The sequence below is a fragment of the Eucyclogobius newberryi genome, unplaced genomic scaffold, assembly GCF_026437365.1.
Source record: "Eucyclogobius newberryi isolate DKJ021-1_F unplaced genomic scaffold, fEucNew1.0.hap1 SCAF_14, whole genome shotgun sequence".
In the NCBI taxonomy this organism is placed as follows: Eukaryota; Metazoa; Chordata; class Actinopteri; order Gobiiformes; family Gobiidae; genus Eucyclogobius; species Eucyclogobius newberryi.
The window spans coordinates 25,703,209-25,727,919 of record NW_027315768.1 but is presented as its reverse complement, the minus strand read 5'-3'; the positions used below and the strand labels follow the sequence as shown (position 1 = coordinate 25,727,919).

At 41.3% G+C, this 24,711-nt stretch overlaps 2 protein-coding genes across 2 annotated transcripts in view; one reads left to right on the top strand and one right to left on the bottom strand.

Annotated features, from left to right (window-relative positions):
• Window positions 1–24,711, top strand: part of LOC140359896 (general transcription factor IIF subunit 2-like) — a 63,470-nt gene that overhangs the window by 4,404 nt on the left and 34,355 nt on the right. The gene's annotated exons all lie outside the window — the stretch shown is intronic.
• On the bottom strand, window positions 22,439–24,218 carry kctd4 (potassium channel tetramerization domain containing 4). The gene has a single exon (XM_072445136.1). The coding sequence runs from the start codon at window positions 23,952–23,954 to the stop codon at window positions 23,178–23,180; it is 777 nt and encodes a 258-aa protein (XP_072301237.1). The 5' UTR covers window positions 23,955–24,218; the 3' UTR covers window positions 22,439–23,177.

Sequence of the window (24,711 nt, the reverse complement as noted above, 5' to 3'; positions counted from 1 at the left end):
CATTGTCGAAATCCTTCTTTTCTCGATGGCGATGTTGTTATGCCTTTTTCAGACTGATTTTTAGGGGTTGAACGGTTTAGGCAAAATTCCATGAAATGAGAATACATTTAATCTTGAAATGTTGCACAAAATGTAATACAACTTGGAAATCAATGTCCACCGAGACTTCACCAAACCGAGTATTACATTTTTGTGGAAATTAAAACCCCTTTTAATTGAATAAATGAAGATAGAGTTAATGCATAAGGGTGGAACATTCACCAGACTCTTCACCAGAAAGTGTACATCATAGAAACCCCTAATCAGCATTGTGAGGTTAAAGGTTTTTTAGCATTTTCCTCTCAACTGGAAGCTGCACATTATTTACCATGACCTTATTCTTATTCTGCGGAGGACTTGGGCCTCCATATGATTTATTTTAGTTCTTCCTCTTTCACAGCCCCAGTACTTGCCTGCAGGTGTTTGATTGTGCCTGAACCCGGCTCGTAAATCTCAGTGGCTAAAATTGTGGAGAAACATTTTGGAAATATCCTTCCACTGACTAGACTGATAAATGAACAAGACGCTAGACGTACAAATGAACAATGATTCAATAAGTCATTAAGTTCTTTCTATTAACCGGCTTGAATAAGGAGAGACAAAGAGAGGCTTTAGAAGAACTTTTTTTACAGCATATCTTTGGCAGATTAGAAGGCATTCAGGCTGAATTTATGCTTCGCCCCATTTGTTTTGACTATTAGTGAAAAAGGTCCACCAATCCAACAGTCTTTATTATATGGACTGTAGCACTGGCACTCCCTAATGAAACAACTGCTTTGGTTTTCTCAGCTACTGCCCATGAGGGCTCTTACAAGGTGCCGCCACATAAATAGAAATGTGAGCAACACAATATTCAAAATCTCCCCAGTGTTTCAGTGTTGTGGAGTGGTTTGTTGTGCGGATTTGCAGCAAGTGGCAGCACAATCACTATAATTCTCACTACAAGGCAAGGACCCTTGGCCGAATCCGAATGGGCATTTCTGCTTTTTGTGATTTGTAAAAAGGTGATGGAGCAGATGCTACAAATCGGATCACAGCAGACTTCCAGATTCCTCATCAGGCAGCTGAGCGGAGACGAGGTGCAGACGACATCGAGCATGAGAATGTGATTGTTCTTTGCGGGAGAGGATGTTCTGTGACAAGGGAAACGATGTACTCACTTGTTCTGCGCTCGGCTTAGCTTCAAGTCTATTCCCTGCAGCTACAGTCAATACTTATTCTGTTTACTGTATATTGGTGTAGATATTATATTTTTCCAACAAATCCCACGGCGCTTGGGGTAGATTTTCTTCTCTGGAAACATTGAAAAGCAATATAAAAGTGTTCCTATATTCTAGCTTTCATTACAGAGATTAAGTTTGCACGCTAACGAGATTCTTGTTGTATCGTAATATAATTGTAAAACCAATGGTCATTTGAACATACCATCCTCTGGAGTTTCTGCTGTTCACATGATAAAAGTATTCTGACTCGATACTGTGATAAATGTATTTGCAGTGGTCCAACAGCTGGAGTTGCGGCGCGGCTTTGGGCGTTTGCGATACAAGTACTATACAGTATTGTGATATTGATGCAATTCTGACGCCAATGAATTTTATATTATGTAATGGAACTGATCCATTACCTCGGCGTAAACATTAGAGCATTTTGAACTGATCTAAACGCTAAATATATCAGATGAACAAAATATAAACAATTTACAGTATAGAAAAAATACAAATACATTTAAATCTGCACTATGTAACTTTTATAGCGAGTGTTTGCCACCATGGAAATGTTGTTGCTTTTCCTGGAATGTTACACAGTAGGGCATTAAACTGAAAAAAAAAGGGAAAAAAGGCATTGTTACTGTGAGCTGGGCCGCCTCTCCATAGATCTGCCCTGTAACTTGGCCTGGTGGCGTTATCTACTTTAATGCCGTGTTGCGGAACGTTTCAGACAAAGCAATAATAAAAAATGGCATTAGACGGCAATATTTTTGGAACAGAATCAATATTTTTTGATACCTCGGTCAATATTGAGGTAACGTTATTTTACAACAAAGGTGACGGATTTGTCAAATGACTATATCGTTTGTTCTTGACCTTCAAATATGTTAAAAGCCCAGTGTTTTGTTTTAAATCTACTACACACAGTTCTTTCTCGGCATAAGCGGCCCGTGGCAAAAGCTCTCTTCATCAAGGGTTATTCTTTCGCCGTGCACTTTACATGCTCCCACTCTCCAATGTGCATTAATACCTCCCACATGCGATAATGGATTATTCGCTTTTGTAAAGGTTTTTGTTCATGGCCTAAAAAAAAAAAAAAAGGCTGCAAGCGGCCAGAGCAGGATTTCATTTTTTATTTTACACTGAAAATCACTTTGTACGGCGACGAGAGCACGTTTTCCTGCATATCAACAAAATCACTCCCAACACTGCGTAAATATCAAATACCATCAAAACCGGGGACTACGACTCACCCCTAGCTGCATTTGCAAACTACAAATACAAGTTCGTTCATGGATTATTAAGTACAGCAAACACAGGAATGCGCAAAAATGAATTGGAAGCAATAAGTGACATTTCACTCCAAAAAATTGTATTTAAAATGATTTAACAGGGATGTCACACTATATAATTTGAGTTAGTTATTGTGAGATGTCTGTCTATTCCCTCAGGCATCCAGATAGTATTGCAAGAGAAAGTTAAATAAAGTTACCGTATTTTCCGGATTATAAATCGCATACGTTTTTACATAGTTTTGTACAAAACTACTTATATTCTGACTTATATTCTGGAAAATACGGTCAATTTTTTTTTAATGGTCACTAAGTTTCGCTACTCATCCAAGCAGTTTCTCGTTCTTCCCTAAAACTAGTCCAGCTGACATACTTTAACCTTCTCGCTTTAGATTATTGTGAGATTTTTTTTTGACACCACGGCCGAACAATGTTAAACTTTAACTTATTCTGTCACATACTTGAAGAATGACGGTAGGAATAAAGGTTTTTGCTGTGGTTTACTCATTTTAATTTGAATATTTAATTGTCGAAACGTTTCTTCTCATATTAACGCACAAAAATTTGTTATCTCGCCCGGCAAACACTTATCAATAATAATTTGCCTGTTTTTATCTGAATGAAACGCAGTGACAGAATAGGAAAAGGCACGCTCTTTGCTGTCTCACATCTGCTTCTGTAGCTGCTGTTCTGATGGTGTGAGCACAGCGGAAGAACGGTAGTTTATTGTCCTTTTGGATTTGAGCTGGATGAGTCTGTATTTACCTCGGTTTGACTTCACCCCCACGCGCCCACAGAAAGGGTCTCAGGATGACACCGGTCTCCCACTCTCCTCCACCGACAAACTCTTGTGTAAACAGCACAGGTTTGACCCCAAACACACGAGCACATTTGAGCTGTTGTGAGAGATCATTTTTATCCTTTGCCAAAGTGCACTTTCTTGTTGATCATACGTACTGCATGGAAGAGGGAGTTCTTTGTAAAAGGCAAACATTTGCTTATTTTTAGTATTAAATGGGAAAAATGTTTGTGTAGAGCTCGGATCAATTAAATATTTTACGGTTGCTGCCAGATGTTTAAAACGTCCTTGGGGTTACATTAGCAAACACATAGTAAAACAATAAAATAAAAGATGTGGAACAAAGCTGCTGTGTCACATTAGTATTTAGCATCTTAAAATCTCCATTGGATTAACATTGGGCTGAGTGAAAATTCTTACAATCACAATGTTTATTGTAGGTGCTTTGGAGTAATCCAGCTCAGTCATGATCGTGAACTGATGTTATTTGTCCACATTAATCGTGGTAAAAAGACAGCAGTGTTGGCAGTCAAAATACCTCCATTTTCTTTTTTAGATGTTCTTGAAAAGATCTTTTTCAAGGCCAATTTCTCTTCTGATTTCTTATACAACTCCAAATGGTAATTAACAAGACATAGTGCTCCAACCTGGACTGAAACATTTATGATTATCTAAATTAAAAGACAAATTCAGTTTAAAATAAGCCACAGAATTACATGAAATAACAAAAAAAAAACATATTTCTACCCTTTTGGTTGTTGTTGTTGTTTTGATAAGACTTATACCTGGGGAACCTGACTTTGTTCTTGTTATTGAGGAAATGTTGTTATTCCCCCAGAGAGAATACTTTTAAAGGGGTAAAATGAGACCGCTGTGCTCTGTCTGCATAATGTCTTTTATCTACCTGGACGTAAAGGCCGAAACCAGTGGCTACGCAGTTTTCACTTCACTGTCGTAAAAAGCTGTTCTAAAGCCGTGCACACGCCTGAAAGTTAATGCTCGGGATATTAATGATGTGCCAACGGGTTTGTGAGAGCTACAAACTAGATGGATAGATTCAAACACATCCTCCTTTTGCAGTTTGATAATCAGGTAAACTTTAAACACTTTGCAGAAGTAAAAGTAACACATTCTTGAACCACATTGACGCTCATTGACAAATGCTTTTAATTCATTTTACGGGATGACACTGTATCGATGTTCTCTTGTCGAAAAATCTGTTTTGTAAATGTTACTGGCGCTTAGGCCTGTCCTCATGCCATCACCTCGCTGTGTATCAACTCTCTCTAACGAGCGAGGAGTGAGTGATGTTGCTAATGGTTACGGGCCTGATTGATATGTACGCGGTCTGACGTAGCTTTTGTGCTGCTAGCTTAACGTTCCTCTATTATTTTCTTGTTGGTGGTTCTGGTTTCTTCCGGCGAGAACCAGGTATTGATTAAGAGGTTGCTAGGAAACAGGCTTAGGCGCCGCTGAAGCTGTCGAAGAGAACGGAGCCAGATGTACTGCACTGTAGGATTTAAAAGGAGTTAAAGTTTGAGGAATTTGATTGTTTTGAACACTGGAATATTTTAGTTTAATTAGTGTCCAGTGACTAGGGTATATATCCAGTAAAACAGGTGTGTGCAGAGGAGCTTTATATGATTTGTGTACTGTACTATTTGTGCCAGTCCCAAACCCTGATGGAGAGCAATCTAAACAAAAACAAACTCCGGAGACGAGCTAATAAAAGTTCATCACTTCATTTGGATGCGCTGGATTTACCTAAAGTATTTTCTGGCTGATGCGCAGTGTAACTTTTCTGACGGAGGGTTCACCTGTTTGCTATTGATTTGTCTTGAATGTTCCACAGTATGGCATTTAAACTTTACAGGTTACACGTCAGAGCTGTGGAGAGGTGACCCTGCTGTAACGATGCATGTATTCAAGTTGTGTAAGGCCGTTATTCTATTACTTGATTTACGGATTTTTAAATGAAATATATTGAACAGGCGGGCGAAATATAAATTTATATATAATTTAAATTTCAAAAGATTTTTTTCTTCCGGGTTTGCCCAAAACGGACCACGGGAGGAGAGGAGACGCGGCGCGCAGGAGCGTGTAACAGTAGATTTAGCGTGTTTTACACTCAGAACTCACACTTCTAGGTGTGCAGCCTTAGTCACGGCAAAACGCGCTGGAGAAAATGTGGTAAACGGGTTTAAAATGTGTATTTGCGATATAAAGGCGGAGGAAACTGGCGCGCAGGGACCGTGCTGCTCCGTCATGCTTCATGCGCTCTTCCGCTTTTTATACTTCATTTAATGCTATTTTGCGTTGTCGGCGGTACTTTATACTTTTTAAAAAAAAAATATTAATTTGATTTATATTGTATAAATCAATCATCTAAGTGCTGCGGATCCGTAAACCAAGTAATAAAATAACCACGGCCTAATGTGCAATGCAAGCTCTGGATACTTACTAGGAATGGACCAATATGGATTTTTTTTTCTTTTTTTTGGAGTTTATACCAATACCTGAAAATCCATACACATAATAGAATGCATTAATCTGGTATATAAAAAAAAATGTTGCATTGATGTGTAAACAAATGGAAATACTTTTCAGGACATATTTTTACTTATTAGTCTGTTGAAAAATATACAAATCTGCACTGAAGATGAACTGGGAATTACACTAGACCAGGCATGTCCAAACTATGGCCCGGGGGCCAAATGCGGCCCTCAGACCAATTTCTGTTGGCCCGTCGACTTCCTGCTAAGTTGGTCCAAACTATAAAAAAATTGTACTTTTTACTGTAAAATTGGAAAAATTCAAGCAATTTTTATTTTATACCGACCTAATATTAATGTTCTAAGATAAGATATTCCTTTATTGTCCCACATGGGGAAATTTCATTGGTGCAACGCAGGTAGATACAAAGGTAGATACAGAAGAACAGATCACTTATAGGAAGTATGAAAAACACTTTCAGTAGAAGATCTCCTATAAATAAATAAAAACTCCCATAGACAAATAAATAAATAAATACCATTGCATGTGATCCCGACAGTAATTGCACATGAATATGTGTCACGACAGCACATAGATTGCACATGAATTTCACAGTAATTGCACATGAATTCCAACAGCAATTGCACATATGACAGAATTGCACATCAGTATTAGGTTAGGTCAGTATTGCGAGTGTTCAGGACTAACAGTTTTTGTTATAAAGTCTGACAGCAGCAGGAAGGAAAGACCTACGGAACCTTTCCTTCACACATCGAGGGTGGATCAGTCTCTCACTGAAGCTGCTCTCCAGAGCGGAGAGAGTGTCCTGCAGGGGGTGACACTCATGGTCCAGCATAGATGTGAATCTAGCCAGGACCCTTCTGTCCCCCACCTCCTGCACCGAGTCCAGAGCACAGCCCAGGACGGAGCTGGACTTCTTGATGACTCTGTCCAGCCTCTTCCTCTCCCTCTCTGTGATGCTGCTGCTCCAGCAGGCCACACCATACAGGAGGGCCGATGCCACCACAGAGTCGTAGAAGGTCTTCAGGAGTGGCCCTGTCACTCCAAAAGACCTGAGTCTCCTCAGGAGGTAGAGCCGACTCTGGCTCTTCCTGTACAGTGCGTCTGTGTTATGAGTCCAGTCCAGTTTGTGGTTCAGATGAACACCCAGGTACTTGTATGAGTCCACTCTCTCAATGTCCCGTCCCTGGATGTTCACTGGTGAGGGGGCAGTGGGGTGGCGTCTGCAGAAATCCACCACCATCTCCTTGGTCTTCCCCGCGTTGATGAGGAGGTGGTTCCGCTGACACCAGTCCACAAAGTCCTGCGCCAGTCCTCTGTACTCCGCGTCATCGTCGTCTGTGATGAGTCCGATGATGGCAGAGTCGTCAGAGAACTTCTGCAGGACACAGCTGTCCGTGTCATGTCTGAAGTCTGCAGTGTAAAGGGTGAAGAGAAAGGGCGCGAGGACAGTGCCCTGGGGCGCCCCCACACTGCAGGTCCGAGTGTCAGACACACAGTTCCGGGCTCTCACAAACTGGGGTCGGTCTGTGAGGTAGTCCAGGATCCACTCTGCCAGGTCATACTCCACACCAGCCGTCTCCAGCTTGTCCCTCAGGAGCAGCGGCTGGATGGTGTTGAAGGCGCTGGAAAGATCGAAGAACAGAATCCTCACAGAGCTGCCAGGCTTTTCCAGGTGAGAGAGAGAGCGGTGCAGCAGGGAGATGACGGCGTCCTCCACTCCGATGCCAGACCGATATGCAAACTGCAGCGGGTCCATGGCTGAGCTCACGGTGGAGCGGAGGTGGTCCAGGACTAGCCGCTCCAGTGTCTTCATCAGGTGGGACGTGAGAGCCACTGGCCTGAAGCTGTTGAGGTCTTTGGGGCGCGGTGTCTTAGGCACAGGTACCAGACAGGAGGTCTTCCAGACCTGTGGTACCACCCTCAGCTTCAGGCTCATGTTGAAGACATGCTCCATAACTCCACACAGTTCATCTGCGCAGGACTTAAGGAGCCTGGGGCTGATGCCATCAGGTCCTGCTGCCTTCCTCACTTTAATCCTCTTCAGCTCACTCCTCACCTGTGCTGCTGTGACAGTCAGTGGTTGGCAGGGGGACCGTGTGCTGGGGGGATGGGTGAGTCCAGGCGAAGTGGGGAGCTGATGGTCCGGGGCGGAGAAATGAAGAGGAACGGATGCAGGGCATTGTCCAGCTGTGGAAGAGGGAGCATGCAGCTGTGCAGGGGGAGGGGCGGGTGACTGATCAAACCTCAAGAATGAGCATTTAAATCATTCACCCACTGTAGATCCCCCTCTGTCTTGGCAGGGGGGATTTTGAAGCCCGTGATGGTTCGAGAGACGGGAGATGGCGGAGGAGAGTGGATCGGGGATGGAAGACGTTCTGGACGGCGTGGAGGAGCAGCCTTTTCTGCCTGCACGTGCTCGGAAACGTAAAAAGTCCCTTAGCTCGTCCGAGGGTTCTGGGAATGAGCAGCAGGATGAGGCTGAAGCTATTGATGTCCGGGGTGAGAGCAGAGACTGTAAGGTGATCATAAAGCTTGCACAGGATAGTGCATCCTTTAAGGAGTGGAATTCAGTGGCATTGTCAAAGAGCCTAACTGTAGCTGTGGGAGTGATCAAGAGTGCGAGTGTCCTTAGAGATGGCTCGCTGCTGGTCGTGTGCAAGGACGCGGCTCAGCAACGGGAGGCGATTGGAACTAAACGTCTGGGTGGAAAGGACATTCTTGTGTCTAATGCTGAAAGAAACACGGTCAGAGGAGTTATCGTAGGTGTCCCTACGGCGACGTTAAGGAGAGTTGACGGGAGTTACGGTGGTGGACGCTAGGCGTTTGAAGGTGACCCGGTTTGGGGTAAGATGTGACAGCTTGTCGGTAATGGTAACACTTGAAGGGAGGTGCCTGCCTAGTAAGGTGTTCATTGGGTACATATGCTATAGCGTCAGGCCATATGTTCCGCCGCCCCTGCGTTGCTTTAAGTGCCAGCGCTTTGGGCATATTGCAGCGGTCTGTAGAGGGAGGCAAAGGTGTGGTAAATGTGCAGGAGATCATGAGTATGGGAAGTGTTACATGGGTGCAAAACTGAAGTGGTGTAACTGTGGGGAAGAACATAGCTCTGCCTACGGGGGTTGCAGGTTTAGCAAAAGAGCTGCTGAGGTGCAGAAAATAAAGGTCTCTCAAGGTATATCCTATGCAGATGCAGTCAAGAAAGTTTCAAGTAACGAGTTTAGAGTAAATACAGAGAGAGGAGCCAGCGCTGCTCCCAGCCAGGGCGAAATGAGAAAGGCCAGCGTGGCTCCCAAGAAGTGTGAAGGTTTCAAGAGTGGAGGTCCCAAGTGTGCAGGATCCAGAATTAATGAGAATACCCTGGTTGTGGATAGAGAGGATTTTGTACTCTTTATGGTGGATGTTGTAAACTGTGCTGCTCAGACTCAAAGCAGAACTGAAAGGAACAGGATCATTGCTAAAGCTGCAGGGAGATTCCTTGGAACAAAGGAGCTTGATTGGGCAGATATAGAAAACAGGCTAAAGGCGCTAAATGGGAGTCGGAGTGATGGGGGTCTGCTTGTGGGGAGTCAGAGTGATCAGAGTGACGAGATGGGGGTGGGGGTGGTCTCCTGTCCTCGCCCAGTCTCGTAGACGCACGGCTACCAAGCGGCGACATCAGTGGACATATTAAAGCCTATAGAATGAAGCCTGAAGAATAAAGCTGTACGGTGGAAGCACCGAACGTCAAAGAAGGAGAGGAAGATGAAGAAGAGTCTCCCTGGAATAAAGCCGGTCACAAAGACATATCATGACCTCATGGGCTTTGTAACACCAAAGCAATGGAAGGAGTACTTTTACGGACTACGACAGAGTCTGAGGACTACGACAAAGTCTGAGGACTACGACAAAGTCTGAGGACTACGACAGAGTCTGAGGACTACGACAGAGTCTGAGGACTACGACAGAGTCTGAGGACTACGACAGAGTCTGAGGACTACGACAAAGTCTGAGGAATAAAGTCTGGCGGTAATGCAACACTTGGATGCCAACCGCCATAAAACAACAACAACAACAACGGACTACGACAGAGTCTGAGGACTACGAAACGTCTGAGGAATAAAGTCTGGCGGTAATGCAACACTCGGATGCCAACCGCCATAAAACAACAACAACAACGAACACAACGAACGCAACGAAAAACGCTCAAATCCAGCCGAAAAAAGTCAAAAACAGTTGAATTAAAAAACTATTCCAGCGCGTGTCCCTATCGTACAGTAAAATAGAAAAAATATACTAACTATATTTACAAAATATAGGAGATAAAGCACAATAAGTGTGAGAAAGAAGAGAGAGCGTTTACACCGGGCTGCCAGCTGTACCAGCGCCTTATGACGTATTAAAGGTGTGGCGGTGCAAAACTGTCAAATGCAAAATTTTGAATGATTCACTTTGTCATTGGAAAAATTCCACATTGTCGGGTTGTTTGTGGCCCTCTGTATAACCCTCTGTATAAGTTTCAAAATGCGGCCCTCATTGAAAACAGTTTAAACACCCCTGCACTAGACAGTCAGACTGGAGCAAACCGATACTGGAACTGATAACGTTTACCGCCCTATTTAAAGCCCTACTGAAGAACATTAGAACATTTCAGACAAAGCAATAACTGTAACAGAAAAGTTAGTGCACCTTTTTAACCTTCTGGAGTTGCATCATAAAAACAACATTTCTGGAGAACGTTTTATCAATGTCTTAAATAAATTTACTTTCACTTCTTTTCTAACAGTCTCATTGTCACTTTATATTTTTCTTACACCACAAACGCAAAATATAATCCGATTGATTTTAGAGGAAGAACAGCATTGGACTGGCTTTTGTTTGGCTGAGTAACAGTGTCAGTGCTGTGAGTAACAACTAGACAGACGACCTGGATCAAGCGTCTCGTCTAATCACTTGAAAATCTTCAAGAGGGACGTTTCCTTGATGAGACCAGAGAGTCGCACATAACATTGTTGCAGCGGGTCAGCGGCAAACTGCGGCTGATTGGCGACTCTCCTCCCGCCGAGTTTGAGCGAGTGCCTGGTCCTCCTGCTTTCCCGCTGATTTCTGCCTCGGTGACAGGCGGCATGTAACGAGTGTGGCGGATATTGATTCAGCCCCGGGCGAGTGAGCGCTGAAGGGACTAAAATGTTGGATGGGACTGACATCTGCCTTCCAGCTAAATTCCTCCCACAGCAATTTGTAAGACTCTGGTTCAAGGCGTAGTTCACGTTCCACACATTACACTAAGCTCTTTACGCGTCATGCATGCCTCGTCTTTTAACTTTGAAGGAATGCTGCTGTAAAATGTTATGTCATGTCACCAATGTACGCTGTATGGGGGTTTGGTTCAAGGGTTACAATATTTTCAAACAAGAAAAGGCTCCAAAATGAGCTCTGATCGATTTTAGAGATGTGCCTTCTTTGTATAATGTTCAGGTGTTGAACTGAAATATTGACTATGTGGGTTGTTTTTCCACTGGCCTTGGTTTATGGGTTTTGGTGAAAATGCATCTTTTTAAAGTGATTTATAAAGCCTTTTCACTTTCTAATGACCACTCCTGTCGATGGACCTTTGGAGTCATGACCCTCCAAAATTGCAATATTGATTTAGTCCCAGATATTTCACATACAGCGTTCAAGCACGTATGATTTTTGCAAAATGTGGTTCCTTGTAGCTTATTATTCTTTGTATGGACATCAAATTACCAAATGAATTGCAGCCTTCACAATTTTTATTTAATTGTGATGAGATTGCAATTGTTTGGGGTTCTACTGTGACGTTTGACATCTTTTTACATGTAGTTTTAATTGATACCTTTTTAAAAAGCTAACTGGAGGCACTGCTCTGTCTGAAGCGCTCTATGGTCAGACTGTGTTGAAATATTTTAACACAATCTGACCATGAGTGGGCAGTTGGAAGTACAACAGGTGAGCTGACTTGTGCTGTAAAATAAAGTCACAAACCAGCACTGGCCAACAGTGATTTTGATCATTCACTTAAATCCATTTTGTATTTTTTCATAAGTTTTGTCAATAGTCTTTCGCGGTTTAATTTTGCTCTCTATTGTACAAGCTGGTGCTGGCTGGATTGTGCAGGCTGCAGCGGGTGGACCACTGAAGTAGTATACTTTTGTTCATTTTAAAAGTGCGCCTGGTGAACCTTTGAGGGCCTAAACAGAGGGGATATTTCTCTGGACTGGAGCCCTTCAAAAACTGCTTCAGACAACTCTTCAACACGAGAACCGCAGGTCTTCATTCACTGCACACACCGCCCACAGTCTGAATTGGCTCTTGTATAAGTTTTTGTGTGAAACGGGCAGGTGTGAATAATACTGATGTACAGACTATATAAAATCTGTAAAATTAAAATGTTAACGGGAACATATTTTGCATTTAGATCCCTTGTTTGAGAAAGTAACGCTCATAATTTTAAAATACGGATAGAAGATGCTATCTGTTTATTTATTGGAGCATCCATTGATCATTTTAAAGAAGCTTTCAGTTAGTTAATATAAATGACAATATTAAAGTATTTCCTTAGGTTTAGACGATGGTTGCTCAAATACTAAGACCAACAAATTGGGATTTTTTTTATTAGGCCGATGTATAAACCCTTAAAATTCTCTGTCAACAGAATGAAGATGACTCGAGGCAAAGTGAATGATGAAACATTTTCAATCACTTTTCAAGTCTTTATGATTTTGAATTTCCAGGTTAGGCAGGTTAGTCAGTTTGCTTTAATATTACAAAGTTTCTAGCATTTAAAATTATTTTTAAAGTATAATTTGTGGCTAGTTAGTAATATATTTTTTAGATCAAATGAAACTATTGTGGGCTCAGCTTTTCTGTATTTGTCCAGTCATAAACTCCTATTAAATAAACAAATAGTTTAAAATACACCTATAATTGTCTATAAACAAGGCTCTGATATCTCTTGCATGTATCTGAGTGGTTTTCATTTGACAAAATCCTCTACATTTTTCATATTTTGTGATATATAATATGGTCCACTTTGCTTTAGCCTCCATTATGGAATTTAGAATGTTTTTGTTTAGAAATGTTTAAAGAGTCTATGGTCCAGTTTTAGTTTTTTTTAGACTATATTTTACCTCGTTTATTAGCTTTAACTTCTTCCACAACCAGTCTCGGTGCACAGATTGTCCCTATAGCTGATGTCTGCTCCGATGCCAGGGAAGAGGTTGGGTTACGTGAACCTTTAGAAAGTCTTGTCTGGCTGTGCTGAATGTGGAACCTCTGGGGCCCCGTCACTGTCGGAGCTGTTGAACTGTCAGCTCCCGCTCCTCTCTCGCCATGTGCCGCCAGCAGCCTCCTCTGAAATATGCCTCAGAAGGGAGTCTGATATGCTAATGTGATCTTTAGTTGTGTTTTCTGTATCATTAGCCTTGCAAGTCCCATGTCGATGCAAACCGATTAGTTTTAATGCAATTGATTGAAATTATTTAACTAATAAATGGCTTACTGCAAATTGTCTTTGAAAAAGCACCTCTAGGAACGTCTCAGAGAAACAGGATTATAGGTAGTGCCTTTGTTATGATGTCTTTAATATTTGAGCCCTTCCAACTATAGACGGATATATCAAAGTGACAGAAAAGTAAGTCAGGGTGAAGAATATTTTAGTTATTTTTAGTTTTGCTCATTATACCCCCAAAATGTACCAAACACTAAAAATGTTTATACAGTGTACTTAATGGTGATAAATATCTCAATGGAACAACAACACAAAAGGACATGACACACGGATTGAGAATATACAATAACAAGACATCCAAGTCCTAAGTGTGAGGTTCAGCATATTTGTCCCAATTAGTCCAAAGTCTGTCACTTTTGTCCAGTTCCAAATTGTGTATGATTCTTCGACTGTCAATCATAATTTTAGTTCTTGATGGTTGGTCCGGTCTGTCATTATTTTGTTTTTGTGATGGCCTTCTTCCCTCCTACCAGAAATATATCCATTTATTGTATCCATGGCAGGAGTTCTGAGACCCAGATACACAGTTCTGAAGGTTGCATGGTTTATAAAGGGATGAAACCTGGATTTGAAGCAACAACAGCGAGAACATGAACGACTGCGGCTTTGTATGTGCTACATATTTTACCAGGTGAGACTTTCTGCACCACTTCTGATTCTTAATTGAACAAAAGCAGAAACGGGATCGATATGATGCAGTGGTTGTGAGCTGCATGGGATTTTCAGGTGATTCCCTTGATATTTGTTTGGTCCGCATCTCTTCATGTCTGAACATGTATTGCGTTTTGGCCTTGATAATTCTGTATACAGCTGCTAATAATAACATGCAGTGCCATTTCCCCATAGAGACCCGCTCTCTGTAGTCGGCTGTATTTTACTTTACTTTATTTAAGGTCACGTGAGGAAGAGAAACGTTACTGGCTGATGTGGGTGTGGGGCGCGCTGAAAAACTCTTGAGTTTTAGTCCCTTGGCCAGCTGTTCTTTCAAATGCACGGGCAGTGATTTTTGTTTTTGCCCTGGGTGGAGACGAGAGTGAGCGTGAGCCAGCCATCGTTTAGCTGCTCAAATGTCATCTGTGCTTTAAATAATGGGCCCCGCTGTGCCCTGACTGCAGCCATGTTTGCCTTCAGAATGAGCGACACGATATAACAAATTACCGGGGTGCCTTCTGTTGTTTAGGCCACGGTTGGACAGGACGGGCTTTTGGAAAGGTAAATCTGCAGTTTTTTCAGATTAAAGTTGAGCATGGTAAATGTGGGCTCTTGTCGTGACCTTTTCTTGTTACAATGATTAATTTGCAATGTGCTCTTTTCATAAGCTACAGAGCACACTCTTAAGCCATAAAGGGCTTGAAAGGGTTGTTCAGTGCGACTATTAATTAACTAATCGTAACTAGTCGACTATAAAAAACAATAGTATTATTTTGACAATCGTTATCTGGTCTTTACAGACTCAAAACAACCACAAACAAAACAAAACAACCATATTTCAGCCTTTTAGTTGGTTAAAAATGTATGTAAAATCTCAATGTACAATAGAAATGGTTTGACAAAACAAAAGCAAAGAAAAAACTAAAATTTTGACTCTAAAAATAATTGTTAGTGCCCCTTCTAAACTACAAAATTGTATTAACATTTTTTTTCTCAACTTTCAGTATATTGATTTGCTTAAAACTCTGATTTATATACATTTTTTTAACTTCAATTCCAATGTTCCCTCTGGATCTCTAAAGACAGTTTTTAGGTTTTGTATCATAAATTAAATTGCTCACATTTATTCAGGCTGATCCATGAATGAAACCTCCTACGTTGTTATTAGATTGATGTACACGTCATCTGGAGACTGGATATTGGCTTTTTAATTTAAAATTCATTATTTAAAAGTGTGTGTCATCCACAGGTCAAACACACATATGTTTACACAGCTTTTATACAGGGTTTGTGCAGAAAATAATGATAGTGTTGTGTGGGAGGGTTTTGGTCAGTGCAACAAAACTTTCCTGTGTAAAAAGCTGCTCACCCACCATTTGTCTGGCTTCAACCACGAATTCATCATCAGAACGTTACGCTGCTACTGGCTCGTGCTAATTGACTTTTAACAAATGGACATAAACGCATAGACCCTTCTAAAAGCAAATTAAAATGTATAGCTGCTATGATTAATTAACTAACCATGACTAGTCGACTATGAAAAATAATCACATTTTGATAATGGACTGGACTATACGGACTCTAAAACGATAACAAAAAGACCTTTTTATAACAACGACGTAATTATTCTCTATCTAGGAGCCTCAACAAAATCACCAAATTTCATCCTTCATTTAGTTAAAAACGAAAAAAGTCCTTAAATATAACCGTTTGACAAGTTGACTAACCGATTAAATAATTGCTAACTTGTCGACAACAAATATAATCGTGACAGCCCTATTAAAATGGCTTTAATATTACGTTTCTGAGCATAAACAATGTAGACAGTGTAATTTAACACAAAAACCTGAATGGAACTGCACCACATGTGCTTAGTGACAGTAGTAGTTTTGTTATTTACTGTACTTTGTTGTACTAATGCCACAGCTTTGAGTGAAACCATGAGTGTTTTTGTTGCTTCAAATGGCTATAAATACACTTAAAAAGTACTCCGCATATAGGAGCCATGATCCCGGCACGTCAGAGGGCTGTGGTGCAGAGCAGACTGTGGACTCATGTTGTGTCAAAACGTGTTGATTATCACATTCAGCGGAACCGTGAAGAGGCTTGGCTTTGGCCTCAGCGTGGCTCATATGGGAACCTTACTGTGACCCACAATATGATGCAGAACATATTATGGTGCTAAGGTAGACTTTCAAACACAAGGCTTAGTCCAACTACCGAGAAAACCTATTAAACATAAAATACTGCAGAGAGTTGGAGTTGAATGACTTTTATCTCACGCACAACAATTGCAATTATCAAACAGTCAAGGACTAGGTCATCTACATTTTCAGTATAATACAGAGTAAGAAAAATCCTTTGTTTGTTTTAATACAGAAGAAAATGATTGATTCTGTCACTTTTGAGTCAGAAAATGTCTCCTTTGTCCGAGCAGAAAGTGAAATGTCCTTGTCGTGCTCATCTCCTCTGCTATAATCTCTTCACTTTCTTGTGCTACAAAGAAATAATACAAGTCTGTGCTCAGCCTCAGCTGCCGAGGCCACGTAAAATGGTGGAATCTGCCCAGTAACATGGGAAGAACTCAATGTGTCAACGTCGTATTCAACTGCTAAATATTTCACCAAATAATAATATAAATAATATTCACTCTAGTGACCAAAACAGACCTTATTACTCCAATTAATAAACAACTTACAGTGTTAAATGATTCTTTAAGATGCAACAAGTACTATTGTTACAAAATACAAATGTAAATGGTTCTTTTAAATGACAACGTGAAGATTCAAATCAGCAATTTTATACAACATATTGATTGTCATGATTTTGTTTCGTAACTTTATTTAGCTTGAAAAAAATTGCGGTTCTGGTCATCTCTTCCTGGTTACATCAATTTCCACGGTCAGCTCATCCGATTGAGGTCCCATTGTTCAAGTGGAGGAACTGATCAGCGATGAAACGAGTTTGGATGATAACGGTTGAGTTGCTGAAAAAGACACACTATTTCCTGTGATTGATGGTTGTCTGGGATGTGCCACTTAGGCACAAACAGCTGTGATAGGCCTCAGTCTGTTTAAAGTCCAAGAGATGTCTATAGATCGTTTCCAAACTGAATGAAAACCGGTGCTTTTACTGAACAAGTGACCGAACTCCATTGTGACAAACTGGTTGCTTACCTGTCTGTAACCCACGTACTTTTATTGCAAATAGGAAAAAAAACTACAACTTCCAATACCCGTTCAGGTGGTTTACGTATGTTGCGCGTCACGCACGCACTGCGTCACTTTAGCCAATCACACGCTTGCCGGTTCAATATCAGCTTCCTGTGTGCCTCTCCGGGCACGGTGTTGGGAGAGGCGACAGGACGGCTGAACCAGGTACGCTTTGCAACAAACACCCGCTTTTTAATCATCTTAAATGTCGCCGGTTTTAAACTCGTGTATGTTAATAGACGCTTTATCAACCGCCGCTGATGCTGGACTCGTAGCGCGCAGGAAAACGTGGAATTTGGTGAGTCTGTCTGAGTTGTCTGTCTGTGTCTTCTTGTTGTGATGCATATTGCTTTGATAATTGATATATATATATTCATTGCCGTGCCAACAGATTATTTATCTAAACAGGTATTTATTCAAGTGTTTATTTAAATGTATTTATACAACTGAATGTAATAAGTATTTACTGCATTACTTGTAATTTAAAGAGATGAACCAAAGAACCTAGAAGCCGGCTAAATGTTGGGTATTACACTGATGGACCTGTTTATTGAGCGCAGGCCAGGTGTGCCCAGTGGGGTACCAGAACGAAGGATTAACTTGATGGCGAGCTGAGACCAGCCTGGACCCAGAACCAGAACTGAACACTGAACATTACAAAACTACAAACTTTCCAACATGAGCCACCTGCGGTATGGTAGGGGCTGATTCAGCCGTCCACTCCCACCCGAAAGACACCACACACCTTGCGAACTCTCCCCTCAGTCACAGCGCTATATTTTTGGACAATACAAGAACTCGGTTGCTTCTTTTATGGACATTTGTACTATTTTCATTGAGATGTGCAAGTGTTACTATGAGTGTGTGTGCTTTCTACCGTGGATGTCTTGCGCTGAACATTATTGAAACTTGGATTGTTATTGATACCACCAGAAATTGTAATACGCTTCAGTATACCATTGGAAATCTGCAGATTGTATATATTGTAAATATTGGTATGTTGGTCACTGTAAATATATAAGGCACAGCCGCACTTTGATTCGCTAGTTTTTGTATTATTGCTTGCATGCACCTCCCTGAGTCGAACCTTCTGATCTAGCCCAGTGGCATATTCTCACATATGCTACATGTCCCTTTACGTTTACTGCGAAGGCATGTGGAAATAAAGGTAATAGAAGGAGATTTATGTGCCCTTTTTCAAATGGTCATTGAGCTTGCCCGGGCACTAAATTGTGATGGCATTGCTTTCGGCTGTCTTTGAATTAAACAGTAAATGTATTCCCGGTGAATTGACGGTAACGACTGGGAAGCTGGAGGGAGCTGGCCACAGGTTTCAACAAAAGCTGTATTAAGGGCAGCAGCTAAGCGTATTGTGCTGATGGAGGGAGAGAGTGAAAAGGTTGTGGTGCATTTTGAATGTGGTTTTCAGTTGTATTTAAATGTCTAATAATGCCACAGTGCCCCCCGGGTCGGCTGTCTTTGGAGAGAGTGTTTTGATGAGGACTTGGACTGGTTAATAGCATAACATGGCAGTCATCATTAAAGATGGATGAAAGTCATGTGCAATTAAAGGCCAGATGATGTGGGCAAGGCCAATGCGAGATGCCTCGTTTCAGTGGAGGTCAAAACCTGTGGAGCTCATTTAGTCTCATTTAGAAATCTGCTGCTTCAATTTTGTAGAAAGAGTAAGTTATATGTTGACATTTTGTTTATTTACCATTGTGTAGTGATTCCCAAATAGTAGGATGAGAAAACAGAATCTATGTTACTGATCCATGGGCTTGTTTTTCTTTAAGTCTTTTTAGGATCGTCTTTACTATGAATGTGTTAAATGTACCTTTGTTAGTCTCACATATAGAACAATACGTGAATGGAAAATGAAAAATATAAGGAAAATATCATTTTTATATCCACATTATGGAATTACATTTATTGTAGGCCGAGGCACAGGTCATATCTGCAGAGAGATGACTCTTTTAAATATATAAGATAAGATATTCCTTTATTGTCCACACATGGGGAAATTTCATTGTTGCAACACAGGTAGATAGAGAGGTAGATACAGATGTGAAGTCCATATTCCAAATGTTGCTTTCCATAAAGGTTGTATTTATGTCTTTGTGCATTAACCCAATAACGCAAGGAGTTTTCAATATCAACCCTAACTAACTTACCACTGTCCAGTATTCCACATCTAAGGCTGTTACCAACTTTATGGCAGCTGCTGATATTATAGTAAAAAACAAATCTACCAAACGGAGAAAAGGAACGGTAAAAAAGTAACTAATTTGTGAGTTTGCGGCTGCATTTGTCCCTTAGTCCTTCAGTTTCCTCCTTTTTTAAAAAGTTGTATTGCTTCATTTGTTTGTGGACGGCTCAAAAGGACAGCTGTGTGATTCAGTGACAGCAGCAATTACTCCTTGTTCACCCTTCTTAATTTGGTGCGTCAGACTCGTTTGTTGAAAGGACTGCTTCAAACTGACTGACAATGGATTTGAATGAACTCATTTGCGGCTCCTGCGCAGTGCGCACTGTGATGCCGGCGTCTATGTCACAGTCAGACGTTTCCTTAAACAGGCTGTGCACGTCCAGCCCATATGCCTCTAATGCAGCAACTCTACATTATGATGATCGCTTTCTAAATTGACTTAACCATTTCTTAAAGAGACCTATGTGAAATTGACTTTAATGAGCTTTTAACAATGTTGTAATTGTTTTCCGCATGAGCTCAGTCAAAGTTGTATTGCAAGTGGTTGATAAAACGGCACTTGTCATGAGTGTGTGAACCGTTTGAACTAAACTATGACTGAATCTACATCTGGCCCCAACACTTTTGGAAGATTACATTAAATTATATGATATGTTCCGGTCTTCTTTGTACATTATCACACACTCATTGTTCCATGTTGCCGTGAGGTTTTCCTAGTGTCAGTTGTGTGTGGGTGTGTGAGTCATGGAGCTCTGGTTTGACGACAGTGGCCTCTGGAGCAGATGGTTGGCGAGTTCTCGGAGGGGGCAGTCTTACGGCGAGAAGAAATGCTGCTCGTTCAAAGGTGCAGTTGTTGTTGATCTCACCACAAACTCGGGACAAAGGAGACACAGAAAGAACTGTATCTGATGCATGCTTTGAGTTATCTGGATTTTTCTGGAACATTGACAACACAAGTCCCCCACACATCTGTGTGATTTCATACTCGGTCTGTCACAACAACACATTTTGTAGTGAGATATATTGCTATATCAAAATATCACTATAAATGATTATTTTGAAACTACTTTATGTCATTGACACAATAACTCTAAAGCAGGATAATCAAGGAAACACTTTTCTCAATGTACTAATGTATCAATGCTTTTGAAAAACAACATCTGCAAGGCTGCAAATAACACAAGCAGCTTGAACCGCATGACATCATTCATTTGTAACTATTTGTCATAGATGCTTCTTATTTGATGCTCTAAAGCTCAGATCTTATTGTACTTGCCTTATAAGTAAACAGGATAACTACTGGCCCCTACAAAATATTGTTAAATTTTTTATTCATTGAACGATAAGTCAATATTTTAATGATTTTGATTCCTATTCCTTAAATTAGTGTAAATAGCGTAGTCTCTTTTTGACAGTGTGCCCAAAGTCTCCCCACATTTTAATCCAACCCATGTCAAAAATAAGTAAATAAAAGTGCAAATTTTAAACCAAGAAATCTTCTCTGGACTGGCTGGTGCGAGTACCCACTATGGCTGTTATATTCTTATACAACAATGTAACATGCATATTAATTTCACTAATGCAAGCTCATCTCTGCTTCACTGACTATGTAAACGACACAGCTTAGTGTTAATGGGAAACCAAACCACTTGTATAGCACTTATCTATATGACTGACATCACAGCCTCTTCTTTTTATTTAGCTTATGATTTTCCTAAACAAATGGAGATGACATCCATTTACCATTTCAGAATGTTCTATATTCATTCTTATATTCATGACACTGTCTATGCACTGCTGTTAAATGAAATGAGGTTCTTCTTTAGGGAAAAGGGCGACTGTCCTACTTTAAAATACCAAATAGTCTGGACGGAGCAGAGACGCGTCCCCAAAGATTTGAGCAGGTAAAAAAAATGACAGCACTTTGCCCAGGTCCCTCTCGCTGTGACATTACATAGACGTGGCCATTTTCATGAGACGCCTGGACTCTTATCTGCCCGAGTCTTGACGAGCCCTGTTCATAAGAAGCTATAGGGCTGCGCTATTAATAGTATTTTAATCGAGATTGAGATTAAGTTGTCTGTAATCGACTATGATATGCTTTGGGTCATTTAATCAGGAGGTCTCCAGGCTCAGTCAGTAGAAGTATGTTGTTTTGAAGCAGAGATTTGACTCTCTTATGTTAAATGGCAATTATTAAAAGTCTGTATTGCTTATATTCAGGAAATGAACATCCATCCAAAATAAAATTGTATTAAAAAAATGTAAAACTACGTGGAAAAAATCTTGGCCATATGTTCAAGCCCTGATAGAGGCTTTTTAACTTTATTTTATTCATTTGAAATACAAATATGTAAATAAAGCCTTCAAGAACCCCTAAGTAATTACTTACTTAGACCTACTTAGATGTTGATGCGTCACTTCAAATGTGTAATAATGGAGTAAAGATGTTTGCTTTAAAAAATAAATGACCATTCATTATTTTGCTGTTTTACTTTTACAAGCCGCATGAGTAAACACATTTGTTGTTCATATACTTTTGGCTTGTAGCTTCTAATATTTCACATTTTTAACCTTGGTATTAAACACAAGAGTGCTTTATTTTCCCCCTGTTGCTTTATCAAAAAAGCTCAAATTGGCAGCTCAGAACATTGCTGCTTAAAGTGGAGCTTTTGCCAAAGAGGAACATCGCACCCTTTGTCATTGCACACATTAGTTGTGAGAATCCATGCGGCACATTTTATACTTGTGACTGTTTTTGTCCCTCACGAAAAAACATCATTTTAACACATGCACTGAGTGTAAATATGACAAGGTTCTGGAAAATGTAATGGCGTGAACCCAATGAGATTTGCTTTGTTTGCACTGAGACCTTAGCTCATTATAAATCCTAGGTTAGTATTCTAAGCTTTAAACATATTCAAGAGACATTAGGCCACAACTTCTACTCATCACTTTTTTTGTGACATTTACTTTTAGACACAAATGTTTAATTTCTCACCAGCATTGTCAGTGTCACTTTTCTTTGTAAAATATTCACAAATAAAATGAATAGGCATTAACAAACACAGTGTAGTGCACATGCATCATGCTAGATTCAAAGCCCTTACAATAGTCACAGTTCTCACTCAGCACTGAAGCTGTTTGTGCCGCAATGTTGTTAATTATTTTACCATATGTCGTGTTTTTGTCCACACTGGAAAAATACAATCTTGATACATGATATTTTTATTTAAGTTTCCAAAAAGGCTAGAATACCACAAGCTATTGAACCCATTGATCACACCATAGCATCATGACGCAGAGCCACGCGCACAGACGGGAGTAGGAGCTGACTGGCACCACAGAGGCTTTCGCAGCGGCAGAAGCGGTGTGTGCAGAGACGAGGAGCCACGCTTTGTGAATGACACTATTAACATCCACATGGAAAGTATTGATCGAGTACTTTTAATGCGGTCCAGACCAGATGCACTTAAGACAAACATGACTCATTTAAACTGTATATTTACGACATGACGAAGCTGTTGCCAAGATTGCTGCCCAATAACTTCACTGTGGTTTCACTCCAAGTTACAAAACCTGCATTTGATAGCCGACACTATTATAAACACTTTTCAGGGAACATTTTAACAGGCTCCACACGTACTCCTGCTTTTACAACTCGGCACAATTTTTACAGTTACTTCAACCAATACCAACATCAATATCTTTTTTCTGCTCTTCAGATTTGCTTTACTACTTTCTTACTTGACAAAGTGCAAGGCCTCTGCTGCCACCACCGAGCCTTTGCTGCTGTCTAAGCTAGTGATGAGCTTATAGCCGGAGCGCAGTGCTAGCATCACCGTCTCTAGTTTCAGACAATCAAGAGTGCACAGGAAGGTGCTGTCCTCCTTCAGCACTAGTCTGGACCCCGGCTCGGACTTGATGAAGTGTTTGAACTGGATCACGTTGGACGACACCACGAACTCTTCGGGAAACCCGTCCAGGCGGCTTTTGGAGATCTGCACCAGGCGGCATTTGACCTTATCGATGAAGGTATGGTCGCTGCAGTACACTTTGAGGCCTTGGGATCGGTCGTGGCTGTCCGTCACTTCCAGAAACGCTGGCTCTTTGTGTGCAGCCCTCTGGCTCTCCCATTCGCACACCAAGTCGACGAGTTCGCTCAGCCGGTAAAAGTCTGCCTCCTTCCTCAGAAGCCCCGCCTCCCTGAAGTCGTCGGGGAGCTGCAGCTCACCGGTCCGGAGATAGTTGAGAACGTGCCGAAAGACGGGACCATCCCTGTCGATGAAGGGGTTTCCCATGGAGTCGGTGTGCTGCACTGGCTTCTTCCCATTGGCTAACTCTTCCAGAAAGGAGCCGAGGTGCTTGGCAAGGGTGGTCCGGTGCGCCGTGTACAAAAAGCCGCCAACATTGAGAGTGATGGTGCCGGCTGAGGGCTTTTTGAAGCTCTTGCTGGGCTGGAGCAGGTCGGGGTTGATGTGCCTTAGTTCACTCTCCATTCTTCGAAGGTTCCATTCCATTCTCTGCTCCGCGTCCCCAGCCACAGTTCAGCCTCAGAGCGGGCTGCCAACGACGAGATCAAATTAGCGCTGAAGCTTTGTTTAGAAGCGCGCTGCTCCCGCTGTGAGCTGTCGGCGGGCACACACTCGCACTCTGGATGTGTGTGGAGTGAGAAGGAGGAGGAGGAGGAGGAGGAAGGGTGAAGCGCGAGCTGCCAGAGGAGCTACTGTGAACTGGGAGAAGGAAACAGACTGCTGCTCACTGTCCCTCCTCTCTCTCTCTCCCCTCTCTCACGCTTTAGAGTGTGTGGGCAGACGGCGTCACATTCAGGGAGGAGAGAGCACACAAGCTTAAAAAACACTGTGAGCTACTTCTCCGTTTCTCCTTTTGTAATGATCCTTGTGAGAAATGTGAATAGCCAGAGAGAATATACAATAAATCTATCCGTCCGATGTGCGGTTGTTCCATTTATTTTGGACTTTTGACTGTTTCTTTTGTCAAGTCAATTGTGTCGTAGACTAAATCTTTTTCGCCCACAAACTTGATTCATCAGTCTCATTTTAAGAGCAACGTATCTTTATTATTATTAATGACTTATTTATGTATTATTTTTGGACATTTTGGTTTCAGTAGATTGTGTTTTTGTCTTCGGTTGGTTGAATTGGCGTGAAGCTGCCAAAATCATGTTCAAAGGGTTATCAAAGATGCACGATGTAACTTTTCTGGTTGAGACTAGAGTCAGCCACCTGATTGCTTTGCTTTAAACATTCCACAGTA